The sequence below is a fragment of the Lycorma delicatula genome, chromosome 3 (assembly GCF_047948215.1).
Source record: "Lycorma delicatula isolate Av1 chromosome 3, ASM4794821v1, whole genome shotgun sequence".
Taxonomy (NCBI): domain Eukaryota; kingdom Metazoa; phylum Arthropoda; class Insecta; order Hemiptera; family Fulgoridae; genus Lycorma; species Lycorma delicatula.
The window spans coordinates 87370959-87389997 of NC_134457.1; the positions used below are offsets into that span (position 1 = coordinate 87370959).

The window sequence follows — 19039 nt, forward strand, 5'->3', positions numbered from 1 at the left end:
ACAAAAGTGAGACAGGTCAGCAATTATGGCCAAACAGCCTCTTTCCAGTTTTTTTTAAAAAGAAGTCGATTGAAACGCTCTAGGAACATATTGATAAGGAGATTATACAAAATGAAGACTAGTATGATTTTATCAAGGAGGAGTATGAACTGGATTATTTATGCCTTGTCCAAGGTAGAAGTTATTGACTACAAATATCTTTTGTTGATATTTGATAGCGTTGAGTGTTTCTTTACTTGCATTAAAATTGAATTTTTCTCACTCTTAAGGTTTCTGAAGTGTTCCAAGCCATAGTCAGAGTCTGTGACAAATTGTATAATAATTTTTAAGTGTCTCCTTTAGACACTCATCATAAAAACAAACAAATTTAAAAAAATGATTTATCCATCTATATATTTTCCCATTATTACTATAGTAGCATTTATCACTATAGTTGGGAAAGTAAAATTAAAGTTTAATCGAAATTCCATCATTAAATACAGGGAAGCTGTAATTAACAACCCACCACACAGTTATTTTATAAATTTCTGTCTAGTAATTATGCTTATTATTTTTATTCCCAAATGAATATTTGGAAATTCCCAGATCTTCCATGTAGCTTTCTGGATTTGGGACCCATAGAGAGCCACATCCTTGTTCATGAGGTGTAGTCGTGTATAGACTCAGGCCAACACATTATCAAGAACACCAGTATCCAAGTAAAGTCATCTACCTTCATTAAGATTTGAATCCGAGAACTCTCGACTTCAGAATTAGCTGATCAACAACAATTTTATCACTAGACCAACCTAGCGAGTTAGTAATATGCTAGGCAGGTTGCAATGAATAGAACCATTGTGATATACCAGTTGAAGAGGAGCGCTGATAAAGAACAGAACTTATCTTTGCATAATCAGTAAACGGTGTACAAGAAATGTCTGTGATAGCTTGGTCCTATATGCAGCCAGATATTGGATTTCATTGGGGATGTAGGTCTAAATTTGTGGGGAGCACATTGCAGAGTGCTTATTACATGCTCCTGTTAGTATACCACAATAGCAAAGGAGCAAGATGTGAAGGTAAGCATCTTAGTTGATGAGAAACTGGCCATAAGAGGTAGGTTTTGTCTGTCATTCCAATTCCATTGTTATATTTTCCTGAAGAAGATTGTTGAAGCCACTACTATGTTAGAATGAGTGAACACAAAAGGAAGGTCCATATAGAAATACCCAATCTTGAGTGCAAAGTTTGTAAGAGAGGTATACAGGTTTTGTCCAACCATGGAAATTTAATATAATTTTTAAAGTTGTGTGGTCTAATGGTTGATAAATCATAACTGCAGTGGAATGTATCATGTACCATCTTGGAAAATCATTATCACTCAGAATGTTCAAATGTATACAAATCTTAAGAATACTTTAGATATTTCTGTTCATTAAGTCTATTATTTCAAATTTTTTAAGGGAGCATTAACATTATTTTGCTCATGTGGAGAATTTTGCTGCTTTATTATTAATATGATAACACCTGCCATATGGAATTCAAAATTAAAGTAGAGTAAATAATCTTTTGAATGAGTTGATGTAATTTTCACTTGTTGATTTGAAGCAGTGTATAAACGTAATCAAGTGCAAAAGTTCTAAAAATTTTGTGATTTTATTTATCTATATTTTCTAGTAAACATGTGTTTTACTTATTTACACCAAGCCTTTTTCAGTTTTTTTTTGTTTTTATTTTTTAAAGAAGTTGACTACATCATGGTCAGAGATCAGCATTGAGAAATATTAAACTTTTCTTATAGCATTTTAGGACATAATCATTGATATTGTATGTCATCAATAGAACATGAGAAAATATTGACCAAGAGTAGAAATAAATTTGATTTATGAAAGAAGTCTGTTTTGATATAATTTTATTTCCCTCATTATTGCCGATGGTAGGATTGGTATCACTATAGTTGGAAGGTTACCATAATTGGAAGGAAACAGATGTTTTATCTATTTACTGATATGAAAAAGATAAAAATAAGTAATTATTCCACATCTTTCTAACCATAAAAATTTGATCTGTAGATGGTTTATGTTTCTGCTTTTATTTCTGCTGTATTATGGGAAAGAAAAATAAATGTATATAAACTTATTATCCATGAAGGTACATTTGAAGAACCCCTTGGTACTTTTTGAATGAATGAATGCTGGAAGTATTCGATGTTTTTCCTTAACTCAGAATGAATGATGAAATTAGTTATATTCCCTTATACTGCAACAAGATTGTCACCTTTAGTTAATCAAAATTTCCTTCTTTTTTATATTTGTGAGCTCAGAATAATAATTAAAATGTGGTAGCATTACTATTTTATGCAATAAGTAATGTAAATATATAAGTTGTAGAATAAAGGTTTCTTAAATCATGTCACAGTTATGTGAAATGTGTTCAGCTACTGAGACAGAGAATTTAAGAATTAGATCTATTTTTGAAGTCATTGTACATCTACAGTAACTGAATGGTATGACACCATTAAGTTTAAAAATATAAATTTAACGTTAAGAAATAAGTTCACAAATGAAGCAAATAAATAATGCTAATTTACAGGTTATAACATACTTGATACAAAAAAAAAAGAAAAATTATTATTATCTTAGAATATATTGTAGGTGCAGAAGGGATATCCACTGACGTGCTTAAATTTTTCAATATTTCTTGCTATACTCTATGAGATTAGCTAGGAAGGATAGATAAAGCAAATTTGAGATTAAAAAAATTTATTGAAAGAAAAAATTGAATATTCTAGATGTAGAAATGTGTAATGAGATAAATATAATGATTGTATCAGGAGGGCATTGAAACAATTAAATAATTATTGTAATGAGAAATAGTCAGGTGTAGATGATGCTTGTTGTACATAAGGAGATAGGTGACATTAAGAGATATTGACAAATAGTTCATGTTTGATGAGATGATTTTAAGTTATGGAAAAAGTAGGATGTTTATATCTTTTTTAGGAATTTGTTGGATTTTATAAGACAAATACTATATTTGTGACTGCTACATGCATTTTAATAATAAAATTGCTTTCTGAGGCTTTTTTAAAGTGCTAGGATTTGCTTAAAAAACTGAATATATGTACTGATGAAGGGAGTCCTAGTACTGTGAATAGTATTACAAAGATTTTTAAAAACGTGCTTTATACTTTTTAGTCATACATTAATCAAGTTATCATATATTGCATGAGTTTAATTAGTAGGTTAATTTGGATTTAAAACCTCGAAAAGCCGTTTTGAAGGTTTTGCAATTTTTTACACCCGCACTCTTAATTTACCCTCATATGAGGGGATGTTTACAAAAGTAGTGGTGGAATATTGTATTGTCACCCGACCTTCGTAACTGCAAAATTTCATCAATTGGCAATGTCAGGAAGTATGTTAAATTAAGAATGCAAGATTTGAGGACAAACATGAAAAAAAATATAGTTAAAATAAAGCAAGTAAAAAATCATTCTGAGTTAAAATAAAGCAGGTAAAAAGGTGTAACCCTCCAGATTGATCTAGAGGTTAAACTCATCATTGCAAATTGACTGATTTCAAAGTCAAAAGTTCTAAGGCTCAAATCCTAGTAAAGGCAGTTAGACACTAAGGAGTTAGTATTTATTTTTTTTAACAAACAATGCTTATAAAACAAGTATTTATACCAGAATAAAATTAAAAAACTATTGATCAAAAATGTAAATCCCACGTTATTCTATATAGATAGAAATATTTATTTTTTAATATTTCATAAGTTTTGCACATTTATTGATTAATTATTCATTCACATTAACTGATTAATTTTTTATATACTAAATCCACATTATCTATTGATGATGACTGTTTAAATCAAAATGGTTATCTAATTTTAGAGCTTACTTAATTTTTTTGAAAATGTTTTTTTTAAAATGCTTTCTAGTTTTCAATTTTACAGTTGCATTAGTCTGAAGTTGTACATACCATCAACACATGCCTTTCCATATAAAATTTGAGATCTATTGGACAAGTTATATTTAAGATTAATGTCTCCTTGATATTGTTTCCAGGGCACCATTGTTGGATTCTAATTAATGCACAAATATAACAATTTACTATACAATTCACTTAGCACACTAATAAGGTGATAAAACTACTGACAGCTTCTGACTCAAGAAAGCTGATGATATGTGAAAACTTCTATTTTATCATATGACATTTGGCAGAGAACTTGAGCAACATTTTATAAAAAGGCAGGTGAAAAAACTGTAGCAAAGTTGTTTTTGTTGTTTTAGTTAATGCATATATAACTTTTATCTTTATTGGTTAAACAACTTATGGAGAAATTGATAGAATGTATAAGGGAAAATCCATTCCTCTGGGAGAAATGTAAATCTCTTTTATGATGCTGCGTATCTATGAATAAAAATAATTTAAAAAACTAGCTGCAGATCATAACTTAATTCATAAGCAGCATTAACTAGACTTTTTTTTTATATTTTGCTGTATGTACATGTCATAGGATTTTAAGGCTACGTTATTTATCTTTGATTGAGCAGTTTGAAAGTAGTATAGTTTTGTTTTAGGTGAATTTTATAACATTTGCTAGCCAGTACCAAATAAAAAATAGAGTGGAGCTGTGTTGGGGTGCACGGTCGTTGGTTTAACGTGAAACGTTACAGATCTTGGATGAAGTTCCCCTTTCTCTGAGTTACAGACTGACCACCTTGTCTGTAGAGTTAAATGGGACAGCCACCATCGTAATTTTTGAACAAAACTGAAAGTCCCCAATGGAAAATTTTACTTCCTTCATTTGGCCAACTCTACAGATAAATTGGTCGGTCTGTATGTCAGCGAGTCATTTTTAGTGTATTGGATTGACATAAAAACGAGACATTGACTATGTTCTAAATTTAATTTTAACAAAAAAAAAGACACTAATTACCTTCGTAGCGTAGATGATGAATTTGCATAAAGGGTAACCGCGGCGAAATCAACCGAACACTGATCGGGTCAAGCGATGGCAGGCCGTCAAGCTTCGCGAGATATCGAAATCTGTTTGAGCGCGACAGCTTCTAGATTTTATTGGCATCTATCGACTTGCTACAGGTATTACATAAACGAAATGCCGCTACATTTTTTCCGGGGAATTTAGTTTGAAGAAGAGGAATGTTGCGAGCCTTCATCTGCTTTAAATCTCTGACGAACCAAAGTCGATCACAAAACGCTGCAAGATAGACCAAACGGATTGTTTTCAAATACCGCTTTGAACTGTTTGCCCGCTGCAAGTCAATGGTTCTGCATCATATCAATTCGACTGATATTAATATTCATTAGCCCAGGGATGTCTTCGACAAATGTATGGGTGTTATTTTCACTCGTTATGTCCATTAGTTTGGGTCCAGCAGCAGTAGAGGTGCTCGTGCCGTGCCAGCTTTGCGACGCTTCCGAAACAGTCTCGTTGGCTCGACACCGAACATTGGGGTACCTGTGTGTGGCCCATAATCTCCGCTTTCCAACAATATGCGTAATTTATATTTCCGGCTGGCTTTTGCGCGGGCTGAGGCTGACATATTGAATTTTTATACTTTTTTTCCATATTTACTTTAATTTTTTACTCATAAATATTGGCCAAAATACACTTATTATTACTTAAATCGATCAATCTCGACAAACTATAAAACAAACACACGAATAACCGCGCTATCAGGTTGAAGCCGTGAATTACACTGAATAAAAATGAATGAGAGCGCAGTTTTGGCTGAATTGCGCGTGCCCCATACCCACCAACTCACTTGCCAGTGACGCAAACTCAAAGTCATATCGGCGAGCTGACCATGTAAGTTATAAAATGACACTACATTTACGTCTCTTAGACTAATAGTTAGGTAGTTATTAAGGCAGGATGACAGACCTTTTTGTAAAGCTAAAAATTTCTGTTTTGGTACCCGTCTGTTTCGAAAGACCGTTTCACGTCAAAAATAGAATATTATTGGAATTAGTGGCAATATTTTTCATTAATTTGTAATAAAAGTAAGATGTATAAAAAATGTAAGCTTCCTGAAAAAAGAAAAAAATAAATAATTATCATGCGTTGACATTATAAAAATAAAATAAGTTACACCTATACTTAGAATTAGTTTAGCATTAGAATCAACAGTGCTTCACAATAATTATATAGGAAAAGTTTATTATTTTGCGAATTCGTACTCGCGCACCGGGGTGTGGCTTGGCAATTAATCAGAGAATGTACGAGTTTTGTGAATCGTTTTAACTGAATGGTGAATACCAGATGCAAAAAAATGCTAGTAATGAAACTGCAACTCACAAGAATCTCATGAGTATTTTCATGGCCCTGAAAAATAAACATTAATTATTTATTATTCATTATTTATATAAGTGTTTGAATGACTGAATTATTATTAATTTCATTGTGGATCGAAATAATTATAATAATTTATTACTTGGATATTAAATAATGATGCCTAAATGCTGAAGTATAGGCGACGGTATCATAAATTATTTTCAATTTTTTAATCTCATGATTTAGGAATATTTGTTGCGTGCTGTCACCTTTTGGATGTTCAGAGAACGAACAATTTGAACATGAAGTTTTATTGATCAAAATTCTGATTGGCGCTTCTGTTATGGTTGCTTGGAACTATGAACCAATAGTTTTATCTAAATAGTACTGAAGGGAACATGGCCGCTCTGCCATCGCCGACACAGGTAACATGAAAAACATTTCTTGATGAACATTTTTTATTATCATTATTTTATTTTTTTACGTACAAGGAAGGTGTCAAAATATCCTTAAGTTGTATATTCAATTTCCTGTACCTGGTTGTTGAAGTGTAATAATTTTTTGAAAGGTCATTGGTCGGTGAAGTTTAGGCCTTACCTTCTTTCAAGTTCGTTATTTTTTTCATTTTATGTATGAAAATTAAGTAGTCTTATCATCTGTTAAAAGGTTAGTAATATTATACGGACCGATACAATGCTCTATCGTGTGATTTCGCATCTGTCGTGATAGACATATCGATATTTGATATTTGCCATAAAATTTATTAGGTTTGACTTTAAAATGTTACTTGTAACTGTGTAATAGAATTTTACAAAGTTATATTAAACAATTTCGTCAGCGTTGTAATTAATAAATGACATTTTATGAACAACCTACATGGTTTTACTGTTTCATTGCTTAATCTTATTTTCATTAAACCATACTTTTATCAGTGTATGGAGTTGTAGGGCCGTATATTTACGAAAAAGGTTTATTTTGAAAGTGTGCTATTTTATATTTAGGATTGTTTAGTTGGTGATATAACATTTATATTTAAATCTTTTGGGTAATGCATGCAGAATGATTCTAACATTAGTATGACTAAATACGAAAACGTTGGTATCATGGGCACATACATAACTCATGGTCTGATTTTGAAAGTTACAAAAATGTAGGTATTATTTTATTAATTCTAGTAAAGGCAGTTAATTTTATATGAATACTAGATTGTGGATACTGTTGTTTTTTGGTGGTTGAGTTTCAGTTAACCACATATCTCAGGAATGGTTGACCTGACACTAGAAGACTACCCTTAATTTATATTCATACATATACTCATTCATCCTCTGAAGTAATACCAAAAGGTGGTTCCAGAGGTTTAACAGAAAAAAGGTATTACTTCATTGGGGACAAAGTATAATTTATATTTAGTCATGTTGGTGGGCTTGGTATAAATTTACATTTAGTTTTACATATTATTTTTAATGTATTGGGGTGGTATATTAACTTTTGTGCTATGACTGTATAAGTTCACATTAAAATCATTACAAATGTGCCAAAAGTTTTGGAGTAATTTGTGTGGATGACATAATTTGTGGCTTAAATTAAATGAATATAGATTGAAATGGTGTAGATGTTAGGTTGGTTTTCTTAGCTTAAAAAATTTGATGACTTGTAGCACAGTTGTTTAAATAAGCACCAAATATTTTTCAACAGTTTACACTGTCTTAAGTTTTAACAAATTTTGTTGTTTTAAGTAATCTAGTGCTTATTTGTTGCTGTCTGGTATCTGCTACTACTGGTGAGGTTAAATAAGGTTACTCTCTTGTGTTTCAGTGTTGTGTATTTATTACAGCTTACCCTATTTTATTTTGTAATTCTGTCTGGTTTCTTTATTTGCTTTTTCCCGGATATTTGGTTTTTTCCTTAATAAAAATTCCAATTTTGAGAAGACTTAAAATATTTTAATTTACATTTTGGTACAGTTAAGTACCAAATTTCCAATCAATTTTCCCACATCTCTATTTACATAATTTTTTGAATTTTTTTATTAGACTATAATATAGTTGTGTGGCTGTTGAAGACTAATATATTTAATGGTATATTAGTTAAGTTTTTATCAAGTTAATTTCATCAGCTACTTCCAATTTTGTGTGTATTTATTAGAGAAAGTCACCAGGTTGCAAAAACATTGGAAAATTAGCTTTTTTTTTAATTTCATAATGTATGAAGGATTGTGTACAAATTGAAACTAAAAGTTGTGACATAACTTTACATCCCCATATTACATCATTATATAATGTTACACACTTGTGACAACATTATATGTTTTTTTATCTTTTTATACCAGTCATGGGCTTTACATTTTCCAGTTAGATGCATATTAAAAAAAATAAATAAAAATTACTTCAGAAGAAACAATAATTGATTTAAGATTGTGTTTAGCTACTGATTTTAATGTTAGTGGAGCATTGAAAAAGGGTTGGTTTTTGTTGTGTAATGCATACAAGTTATTGTTATTGTTTTTTTTATATAAGTTGGTCGTACTGTAAATGCTTGTTTGGTAATTTAATTTTTATTTGCAGAGTGCATTTACTATGTGAAAGACTATATTATCACATTTTGAATTAAAGTAGTAATAAATATATAGATAACTAGTAATAAGTATATAAAGCCATTTGTTAAGCGTATCTAATTATTTTTTAATAACATATTTTTTTAATGAGGTTTAAGTTTTTGGTACTTTTGGTGAAAACTTAATTTTAAAATTCCTGTTTTACTGTAAATGTGTATTTTAAGAATTTCATCTTGTAGGCTACTAAAGAAGCTCTTCAGGAGGTTTTTAAGTTAAAACTATTCAATTTTAAGATTTTTTAAAGTTAAAAATAGCATCACATTTCCTGTTTTCTGTTTACCATAACAATATTTGTTCAGTATGATTTTATTGAATTTGGGTTTTTTATATTGTTTTTTTTTTTTTTTTTTACTTTGAATTATTTATTATATTATGAATGATAAAATAGTTGCATTTAAGTCTGGTATGGAGTAGTCAGTTTTGTTATGGTTATATTTATTACTTGGTGAAGTTTCAGAGTATTATATGAGAATTGGATATTTATTTAATAAAACTTGCTTGTCATTTAATTTTAAGCATGCTAATACTCATTTGGTAGTTTTCCAACAGTATACAATATTACGTGTTTTATAGAAAATTATTTTTTCAGCATAACTAAAAATATTATTAAATTAATATTTATGTCCAGTTTTATAAGGACATGTTTTGAAATTATTTTTAAGCTAAAGGAATTTTCTTTGGAACAACATTTTAATAAGTCATTAAGAAATGTTATTGTAATAGTAACAGTACTGTTACTGAAATCTTATTTTGATGTAGCTTTATAAAAAATATCAGTTTAATATGAAAATGGAAGTAATATAATCAGTTTTTAAATAATTGACCTTTTGTACAAATTTTATGAGAGATTCTGTATGTTGTATTATGTCATGTTGTTGTTTATTGTACTATTTACATGTTTAACACATCAAGCAAGCATTTCTGCTGCATTTGAGATTAATAGATTTAAGTTTCAATTTGCCATGTTATTGTTTTTACATGAAATTGTATTTTCTTTTTCTTCTACAAACTAGTCCCTAGACGTACAACATACATGTATTTGTACTTGATATCTTAAGATGTATAAAACTAACAATCATAAATGATTTTTTTTTCATTTTTCTGAAGTCAATGTAGTTAGGAACTTACAGAAGTTATTTTTTTGTGAATGCTTTAACCTCACTAGTCAAACTTTTTATATAAACCTATTTTTATGGTGGATTTTTGAAACATATGGAAGAAAAAGTGTAGTGAATTTGAACAAGTTGTCTGGAATATTTAGAAAAATAATCAAGTGTAACCTATCATAACTTGTTGCATAAAAAATTACCATATAAAAGGCCAAAATGCTTTAATGGTGTGCCGATTATTAATATTTACCGTACTTTACATCTTTAATATAATTTTCAAACTGTTAGATATTCTTACTATTGTATAACCATCAAATTTAAAGACACGGTATATGATAATTGTATCCTTTCCTGATAATTGTATCTACACAACATTGACATTGTATGTGTTGATAACTAATATCATTGACCTAAATCTTAACTGTCAGTTTCTCATGACAATTACTATTGCATTAGTTTTTACATTTTTATATGTTGGAAGGATTGTGATGTGTCAGACATAAGTTGTAAATTGGGCTGTTTATGTACATGAAGCCACTCAAAGTTGAAGCTACATGAAGCAAAGCAGAAGTTTGTGTGTTGCTACACTAAAGGATAGGATAACCCTGTGTAGTTGCAGCTTACATTTATTTAAAAGTGCTGGGAATATTTTTTTGATAAATTTTGAAATGTTTTGTGATGAAATGAGTGGTTAAATTTTAATTAAGGGTTCTTAATTTTTAGAGTGTTTGTAAAATTAAGCCCATTTAAAAATTAAAATATACATTGTGCTGTTTCTGGTTGTAAAAACTACTCTAAAATATCAAAGGTCTTTCTATAAAGCCACTCTAGCTTTCTAAAAGAGGAAAATTTTGTAAAAAAATGGAATATTACTTGCTGGCAAAGTGACAAGTTTAATTTAAAAACTCGTACAATATAATCCATTCATTTTGACTATTGAGTTTTTTCAGTTTCAACATGAGCTTCTGAAATAAACTTAAAAGAGTGTAATACTGCCAAATGTTTTGCCTTCTCAGCTGTTGTAAAACAGCCTGTCTTCAGACTGAAAAAACAGAACAGATACTACAAAGAAATCATCGCATTGAAGTTCTTATCATTTTAGAATATTATAGGCCTATAAAATGCTGATGAAATAAGAAAGAGTTGGCCAATCATTCCTCAGCTTGAAGTCAATCATTTAGTTGAATTAAACAACAATTCTGATGAAACGAACCGAATTGAAATCATCAAGTTAAAATAGAGGTTAAAAATACACAAATGAAAATCATGATTTGAATATACAGTTTGAAGAATTAAAAAAATAAGTATGAACTTTTTATTAAAAGAAAAATCCCTAAAAAGTGAGGAGATTTCAGCCAGTCTTAACAAAAAATAAAGTGAATTTTTACTCAAGGCCGATTAAAATTGTTAATGAATCCCAAGAAAAATATTCATTTTTCATCAGAAGATATAGTTACAGTAGTAATCTCTTTAAGAAGTATTATCCAAGAGCTAATGTAAGAAGTAACAGTTACCCATTACCAGCCTTGTCAGCCCTTTGCACTTAAGCATCTTATTTACATTTTATCATTTTAAAATATTTTACTTTTAATGAAAATTAAACCATCACAGTTAAATAATTTGGATGTCTTGAGTGTTTTAACCTTTGATAAGATTTGAATTTCTAATAAAATAAATATAGACAATAAAGAACAATAAAAAGTAGGTCCTCTTCATAAATCTTGTCAAAATGTTATGATTCAAGGACTCTTTAACAAGCAGAAGTAGCCTAATTTTGATTGAAATTGTTGATAAATTATAATGTGGGTTTCATCAATAGTGGCATGGGTTCTGGAAATGTGAAATTACAGTCTTTGTTAAATATTACTTTTGAAAAAGATTGTTTTTTTTTCATCCTGATGAGAATAAGTGAGAATTTTTGTATTTGTTGATGCCTCTCATTTGTTAAAATTGGCTTGGAATCGCTTATAATTAATCAGGGTTTTAATATTAGAGGTAAATTTATCAATAAAAAATGTTTTGAAATTCTGCAATTAGCATGAATTTTTATTTTTTAGTTAGTATTAATTTTGAATATTGTGTAATATACACATTACTCTGTGAATGACATAATATTTGGGGAGTATAGTATGTTGAAAGGAGTTAGCTACAATTATACCATCATTGACAAAGGTGCTGAATGAAATTAAAAAAAAAATTGGAAATTTTTATTAATCTAATAAGAGAATTGTTTTAATAGATATATTCAGTTAAATCTCCATGTGAGAGGACTTCAGTTTTTGTCAGTATAAAAACTTAAGTCGCAGAGAAAGCTCAATAAATAAAATTTTATTTTACATTTTTGAAACACTGCATTTACCAGGTGTGAAAATATGAAACCGGAATTTGCCCATAGATGACCTGAGCTGTCTCAATGTAGTTACCACCAAACCGCATCATTGGCGCCATTTTCTTTCTTTGAGAGCTGACAAAGAGTTTCAACTCACAACAATACAAGTTTCGTACAACAGCATAGTTTCAATTAACTTTGAATATGTTGAGTTATGTACCTACAAACTATGATTTGCAGACAGCATTAATTTTCTACTACCATTTAAAGAAAACTGTTACAGAATCTCATCGAATGCTTGTTAAAGCTTATGGTGAGCATGCTCTTGGTAAGTCACAGTGGTTTAAGTGGTTTAAAAAATTAAAAAATGGTGATTTTGATGTAAGAAACTAAGAACGTGGAAGACCTTCGAAAAAGTTTGAAGACAGCGAATTGGAAGCGTTGTTGGGTGAGGATGATGCTCAAATGCAACAACTTGTGGATCAATTAAATGTAACACGAGAAGTTGTCTCCATACGTTTGAGAACCATGGGAAAGATCCAGAAGATGGGAAAATGGGTTCCACGTGAACTGAATGGAAGACAGCAAGAAAACCGAAAAACCACTTGCAAAATGCTGCTCGCCAGGTACAAAAGAAAGTCATTTCTCCATCGAATTATGACAGGTGATGAAAAGTGGATATAAGATCATGGGTAACTCCAGGTGAACCATTGACATCGATATCAAGACAAATTCGCTATGGAAATAAGACAATGCTCTGTGTTTGGTGGGATCAGAAGGATCCTGCTAATAATCCTGCTAATGATCCTGCTGACGAAACTGCTAATACTGAATGCTACCAACGACAAATGTTTTGATTTGAATCAAGCATTGCGTGAAAAATGAGCAGAATATCAAAAAAGGCAACACAAATTGATTTTTCTTCATGTTAATGCACCATCACACAGCAAAACCGGTCAAGAAAACGATTGAGGCGTTCAGTTGGGAAATACTTTCATATGCAGCTTACTCACCAGACTTGGCGCCATCCGACTGCTATTTGTTTGCATCAATGGGACACGCACTTGCTGAGCAGTGTTTCACTTCTTATCAAAATATACGAAAATGGCTCGATGACTGGTTCGCCTCAAAGAGCAACAGTTTTTTTGGTGTGGCATTCATAAATTGCCAGAGAAATGGGAAAAATGTATAGCTAGTGATGGACAATATTTCAAATAAAATATTTTTCATCATTTTCGTACAATAAATTTGTATTTTCTATACAAAAATTCTGGTTTAATATTTACACACCTGGTAGTTAAAGGTAACAATTTAAAATTTAGGTTGTTAGTAATTTTTCAAGGGACCATTAGAATTTTTACAATTTTTAAATTCAACCTGTGAGAAAGAATTTAGATTTTCTTCTCTGTGACTGTTCATTTATTGGAAAGATATTACCTTTTTGTCCCAAAAGAACAGCTTTATGAATTGATTAAAATTCCAATTTATTTTATCTTCTTGAAACTGCAAACATTGTTAGAAACTTTCAATATTTTTTGCTGGTTTTCATTTAATACATAGTATTGAACTAGTAGTTAAATTGAAATTTTGTTTACTTCTTAACAAAACAAGTTAACTGTTTTTATAATACATTTCTCTAACTTGTGGATAACTTTAATTTTCTCATATTAAGATTGCACTTTATGTTTCAAGACATCATTCTTACAGATAATGAATTTCAAATAACATGTTTGATAAAAACAACAAAGTAGTTAAAGACAGTTATTAAGTCAGTAATCTTCACACTTAAAAATTATTATCTTTAGGGATTAAATTTTTTGAAGTTTCATATCTGTTACTAAGGATCTAAATTGAGTTGAACTTGCAAAATCACCCATTTCCTGCGATTGTGGATTTGTTAGATTCTGCGATAAGCAAGTGAACAAGTCATTTTTATTGTTCTCATCAAGTTGTCAGTGGATTAAAAAAATAAATAAATAGAAATAATTTTTTAAATGTCTTTAATAGCATTAAAATTATGAACACAGATAACTGCTGAAATTTTATCAGTTAAAATTTACTGGCAAGACTGCATTTTTTTTTTTATGGGAGTATTTAAAAATTGGGTCTGAATTTAATCTGAAACAAAATTTGTAAAATTTCGATAATAAAAAATGAGCAAAAACTTTTTCAGTTTTTTATTATTATGAATAAACAGCACAGCAGTACAACCAAAATAACATAGTAAATATTCTTGAAGTACAACCTTCACCAACAAAATATTTGAGCAACTGATGTAACAATTAACCAGGTGTGTAGTAGATACAACCAGATGCCAGCAGAAGGGTAAAAAACAAAGTATAGATATAACAACTGATAATGCACTCCCAAAGCTATTATTTAAAATAGCAGAATAATGCATCATTATGTTCCAACTGAAAACTATAAAAGGGATAAAAGATGAGAGAAAAATTTTGGTTAGTGACACTTTTTAATCATTTTACTGAAAACATAGTAGTACGTCAGAGAACTAAGGCTAATAAATATTTATTTAACTGTTACAACTTTCTAAAAGTTATGATCTTATTATACTACTGTCAGTTTTTGTCTGTGCAAGCTCATTTAAAGACCATTAATGTTTATACCATAAAATATTTGAGCTAACCAGTAGTTTTATTACCGTTCATTAGTTATATAGTTATACCATTAATATAGTTTAGTTTCCATTAGTTAGTTAATACCGTCCATTCTTTTTTAATTTGAATGTCGATTGTGTACCAAAATGTCTTAATCTCCCCTTTAATACATAAAATGTAGTAACATTTTTTACTACAACATTCATTAGAATTTTAAACTAAATATTAATAATTATTGTAACACTGTTAACTCTATTCTAAATGTTAGAGTACATTTTAGATTGTTCTTTTCTCAGTTGGTGTTTCTTTTCTTTTAGTGAATTCTAAGTTATCAGTAGTAAAAAACCACACAGATCAGTATTAGCAGAAATATGAATGAATATCTTTCCTTTATCAAAATCAATTTTAATATATGTTCTTTTAGGTTAAATTTAATGAAAACTTGTTTTAGCAGAATAAAGAAATAAATTATACAAATCAAGAAGGGAAAATGATAAATTGTTTTGTTAAAAGTATTAATATTTTATAACTGATTTCATTATCAAAGCTGCAAAGATGGAAAAGATTAAAAAAATACTGATATTATTCTAAGTGAAAAAAAAAGTAACCAACTGTATGACAGCTCGGACCGATGTATGTTTTTTTTTTTTTGTCTTCAGTCATTTGACTGGTTTGATGCAGCTCCAAGATTCCCTATCTAGTGCTAGTCGTTTCATTTCAGTATACCCTCTACATCCTACATCCCTAACAATTTGTTTTACATATTCCAAACGTGGCCTGCCTACACAATTTTTCCCTTCTACCTGTCCTTCCAAAATTAAAGCGACTATTCCAGGATGCCTTAGTATGTGGCCTATAAGTCTGTCTCTTCTTTTAAGTATATTTTTCCAAATGCTTCTTTCTTCATCTATTTGCCGCAATACCTCTTCATTTGTCACTTTATCCACCCATCTGATTTTTAAAATTCTCCTATAGCACCACATTTCAAAAGCTTCTAACCTTTTCTTCTCAGATACTCCGATTGTCCAAGTTTCACTTCCATATAAAGCGACACTCAAAACATACACTTTCAAAAATCTTTTCCTGACATTTAAATTAATTTTTGATGTAAACAACTTATATTTCTTACTGAAGGCTCGTTTAGCTTGTGCTATTCGGCATTTTATATCGCTCCTGCTTCGTCCATCTTTAGTAATTCTACTTCCCAAATAACAAAATTCTTCTACCTCCATAATCTTTTCTCCTCCTATTTTCACATTCAGTGGTCCATCTTTGTTATTTCTTCTACATTTCATTACTTTTGTTTTGTTCTTGTTTATTTTCATGCGATAGTTCTTGCGTAGGACTTCATCTATGCCGTTCATTGTTTCTTCTAAATCCTTTTTATTCTCGGCTAGAATTACTATATCATCAGCAAATCGTAGCATCTTTATCTTTTCACCTTGTACTGTTACTCCGAATCTAAATTGTTCTTTAACATCATTAACTGCTAGTTCCATGTAAAGATTAAAAAGTAACGGAGATAGGGAACATCCTTGTCGGACTCCCTTTCTTATTATGGCTTCTTTCTTATGTTCTTCAATTGCTACTGTTGCTGTTTGGTTCCTGTACATGTATGTACAACTTATAAAGTGTTGTCCATGATTTTAATCATGAAAATGACACAGATTGATTGCAAAAAAATATATGTATGTAATTAATTATGTATGAATAGATGCATGTTTGTATTATGTATAAATAAATAGGTATTAATAAAATAACTGAAAATTAGAATTTTTTACTTAGGAATAAATAATGTAATATTTTGATTTAATTTGGTTTATTCTAAAAAGGTGAATAAAGTTTTGTGTAAAAAGGAGAGAAGACATCTACAAAATAATATATTGCATTTATTGCCTGGTATGTTTTAAAAATGTAATCAACGTTTTACTGCTATGGAAGTTTCAGAACAGTATCAGTTAACAAGTATTTAAAGAGATTGCTTATTAAAAGTAAAAATTATTAATTTTGTTTCAATATTAATTTTATTTATTAATTTTTTTCAATATTGTTTCTAAACACTTTTTGCCTAGTCTCAAAACCTGTTGACCAAAAACGTTTAAGTTTCTATGTGTGTGTGTGTGTGTGTGTGCGCGCGCACACACACACACACACACGTGTGAACATAAGTTTTAAAGCATTAAATATAGTTAAATTATTTTATGATTTATAGTAATGTAACGTTATTTTAATATTTATTTTTTTATTGATGCATATATTTAAATAAGTGTTTCTTATTAAAATATTACTATTGTTTGCTTAAATGTAAACTTTAATAAATTCTTGTGTAAGTTTTGTGTTAGTATAATGGAAGTGATTGTCCACAAATAGCTGAATCATTAGACGAGAAAAGCATAATTTAATCATTCTTTATTTAAAAAATTAAATAGACTAATTATTTATAAATGAACCATTAATGAAAAAATTGAACATATAATTTTGTCTACATAATATAAATGTGATTGAATCATTATAGGCTGTTGTCATTAATTATATTACGTTTTTGTAGCTGTCATTGTTATTAACTACCGCAGTTGAGTTATTTTTTTTTTACATAATTGCAATGTTATCTTCAAATGAAATAAATTTTTCTATAATTAGAGGAGGCTATATCTTAATTGGATTATGTAGTGTGAATATTTTATGTATATATTTGTTTGTGGTATACTGTATATAGTTCTATATATTCACACGCATCATATTTCAGTATTTTAATCAACTGTGCTTCCCGTTTCCTGCTAGATTGTTTTTTCTTTTTTTTGTAATTTTATTATTTTATTGTGTCCATTTATCTTTTTATTGTTCAAAATGTTTTTTAAATAAATAATATTAGCCAAGTTTTATCATCAGAGAATTGTATTTTGAATGATTACTTTATTATTGTCAATAATTTTGATCTATTTTTTTATTATTCATTGAGATTAAGGCTTATGTAGTATAAAACATTTAATCATGAGTTATTGATATACCAATATCAAAATTGATGTTTATGTTCTCTTAAGATAGTACCAGTATCAGACGTGGGGCTATTAGTAGTCAAAACCTTTTTTTAAATTTTGAACAGTTGTCTTTTTTATTGAATCTGTATTTTGTTAAGGTGATTGTAGACTGCTAACCCCTATTTTAGTCAAAGTAATTAGCCATTGTTTGACAAAAGGAGAAAAGGAAGGTTTGATTCATACATAAATTTGGAGACTAGATGAAGGGGATGATTACATCATTATAAAAAAACTAGCAGACCAGGCAGTGCTTCGCTATTGCTAGATTTGAGGTTATATAAATAAATATATATATATATAGATTAAATGAACATGTTTGAAAGTTTGATAAAAAATTATCAAATTGAACATTACGAAACTTCACAAAATTTAACCTTTCCCTCTTCCCTTTTTCTCTCCCACTTTCACTGTCCCCCCTTTCACTTCTGTTCACACTTTCATTTTACTATATTCCCTTGTCCCCTTTCCTATTTCCTTCTTTCCCTTATTTCCCTTTCTCCTTCTCTTTTTTCTCCTCTCCTTTTTGCATTTACTTTTCCCTGTTTTCCTCTTTTTTCTTTTTTACATTTTTCTCCTTCTTTCCTTTTTAGTTTCTTCCCTTTTACCTTTTTGATTTTTCTCTTTTTCCCCATGTGTAATTCGGTCTAGTAGTTTTTTAGTTTGTAGTGGACAGACGTATCAGAAACATAGAAATGGAGTTGTAATTATTTAGTACAGTGTGTGTTGCATTTATGTCCAACAGATAACGCTGTTTAAAAAAAAAAATGTTTTTACCTGCCACAAATGTGACATCTTAGCTATATAAATAGAAGGTATATAAAAACATGCATATATTCGAATGCAACGTTGTGTCAAAATTTCAAAGCAGTTTGTGAAGAACTTTCAGAGATTTAAGATTTTGAACAAATCAACATTTACATTTTTATTTATGTAGATAATTACATCATTACAACTTATAAAGAAGGTCAATAATATGGTTAAGAAAAAAAGTAATTGACAAAAAAAAATATAAATAATAATTTAAAAAAAGTATTTCTAGGAACTAAAAACTA

At 29.4% G+C, this 19039-nt stretch overlaps 1 protein-coding gene across 3 annotated transcripts in view; it reads left to right on the forward strand.

Moving 5' to 3' along the window:
• The first annotated feature begins 6589 nt into the window (after nucleotides 1-6589).
• Eps-15 (Epidermal growth factor receptor pathway substrate 15) overlaps nucleotides 6590-19039 on the forward strand; it is a 190279-nt gene continuing 177829 nt past the window's right edge. For 2 of the 3 annotated variants that reach the window (XM_075360150.1, XM_075360151.1), the window contains exon 1: nucleotides 6591-6707. In XM_075360150.1, the coding sequence (XP_075216265.1) occupies nucleotides 6681-6707 (27 nt within the window). In that variant the 5' untranslated portion in view covers nucleotides 6591-6680. Of the gene's footprint in view, nucleotides 6708-19039 lie in introns of all 3 variants that reach the window. The other variant, XM_075360152.1, reaches the window with a different exon arrangement.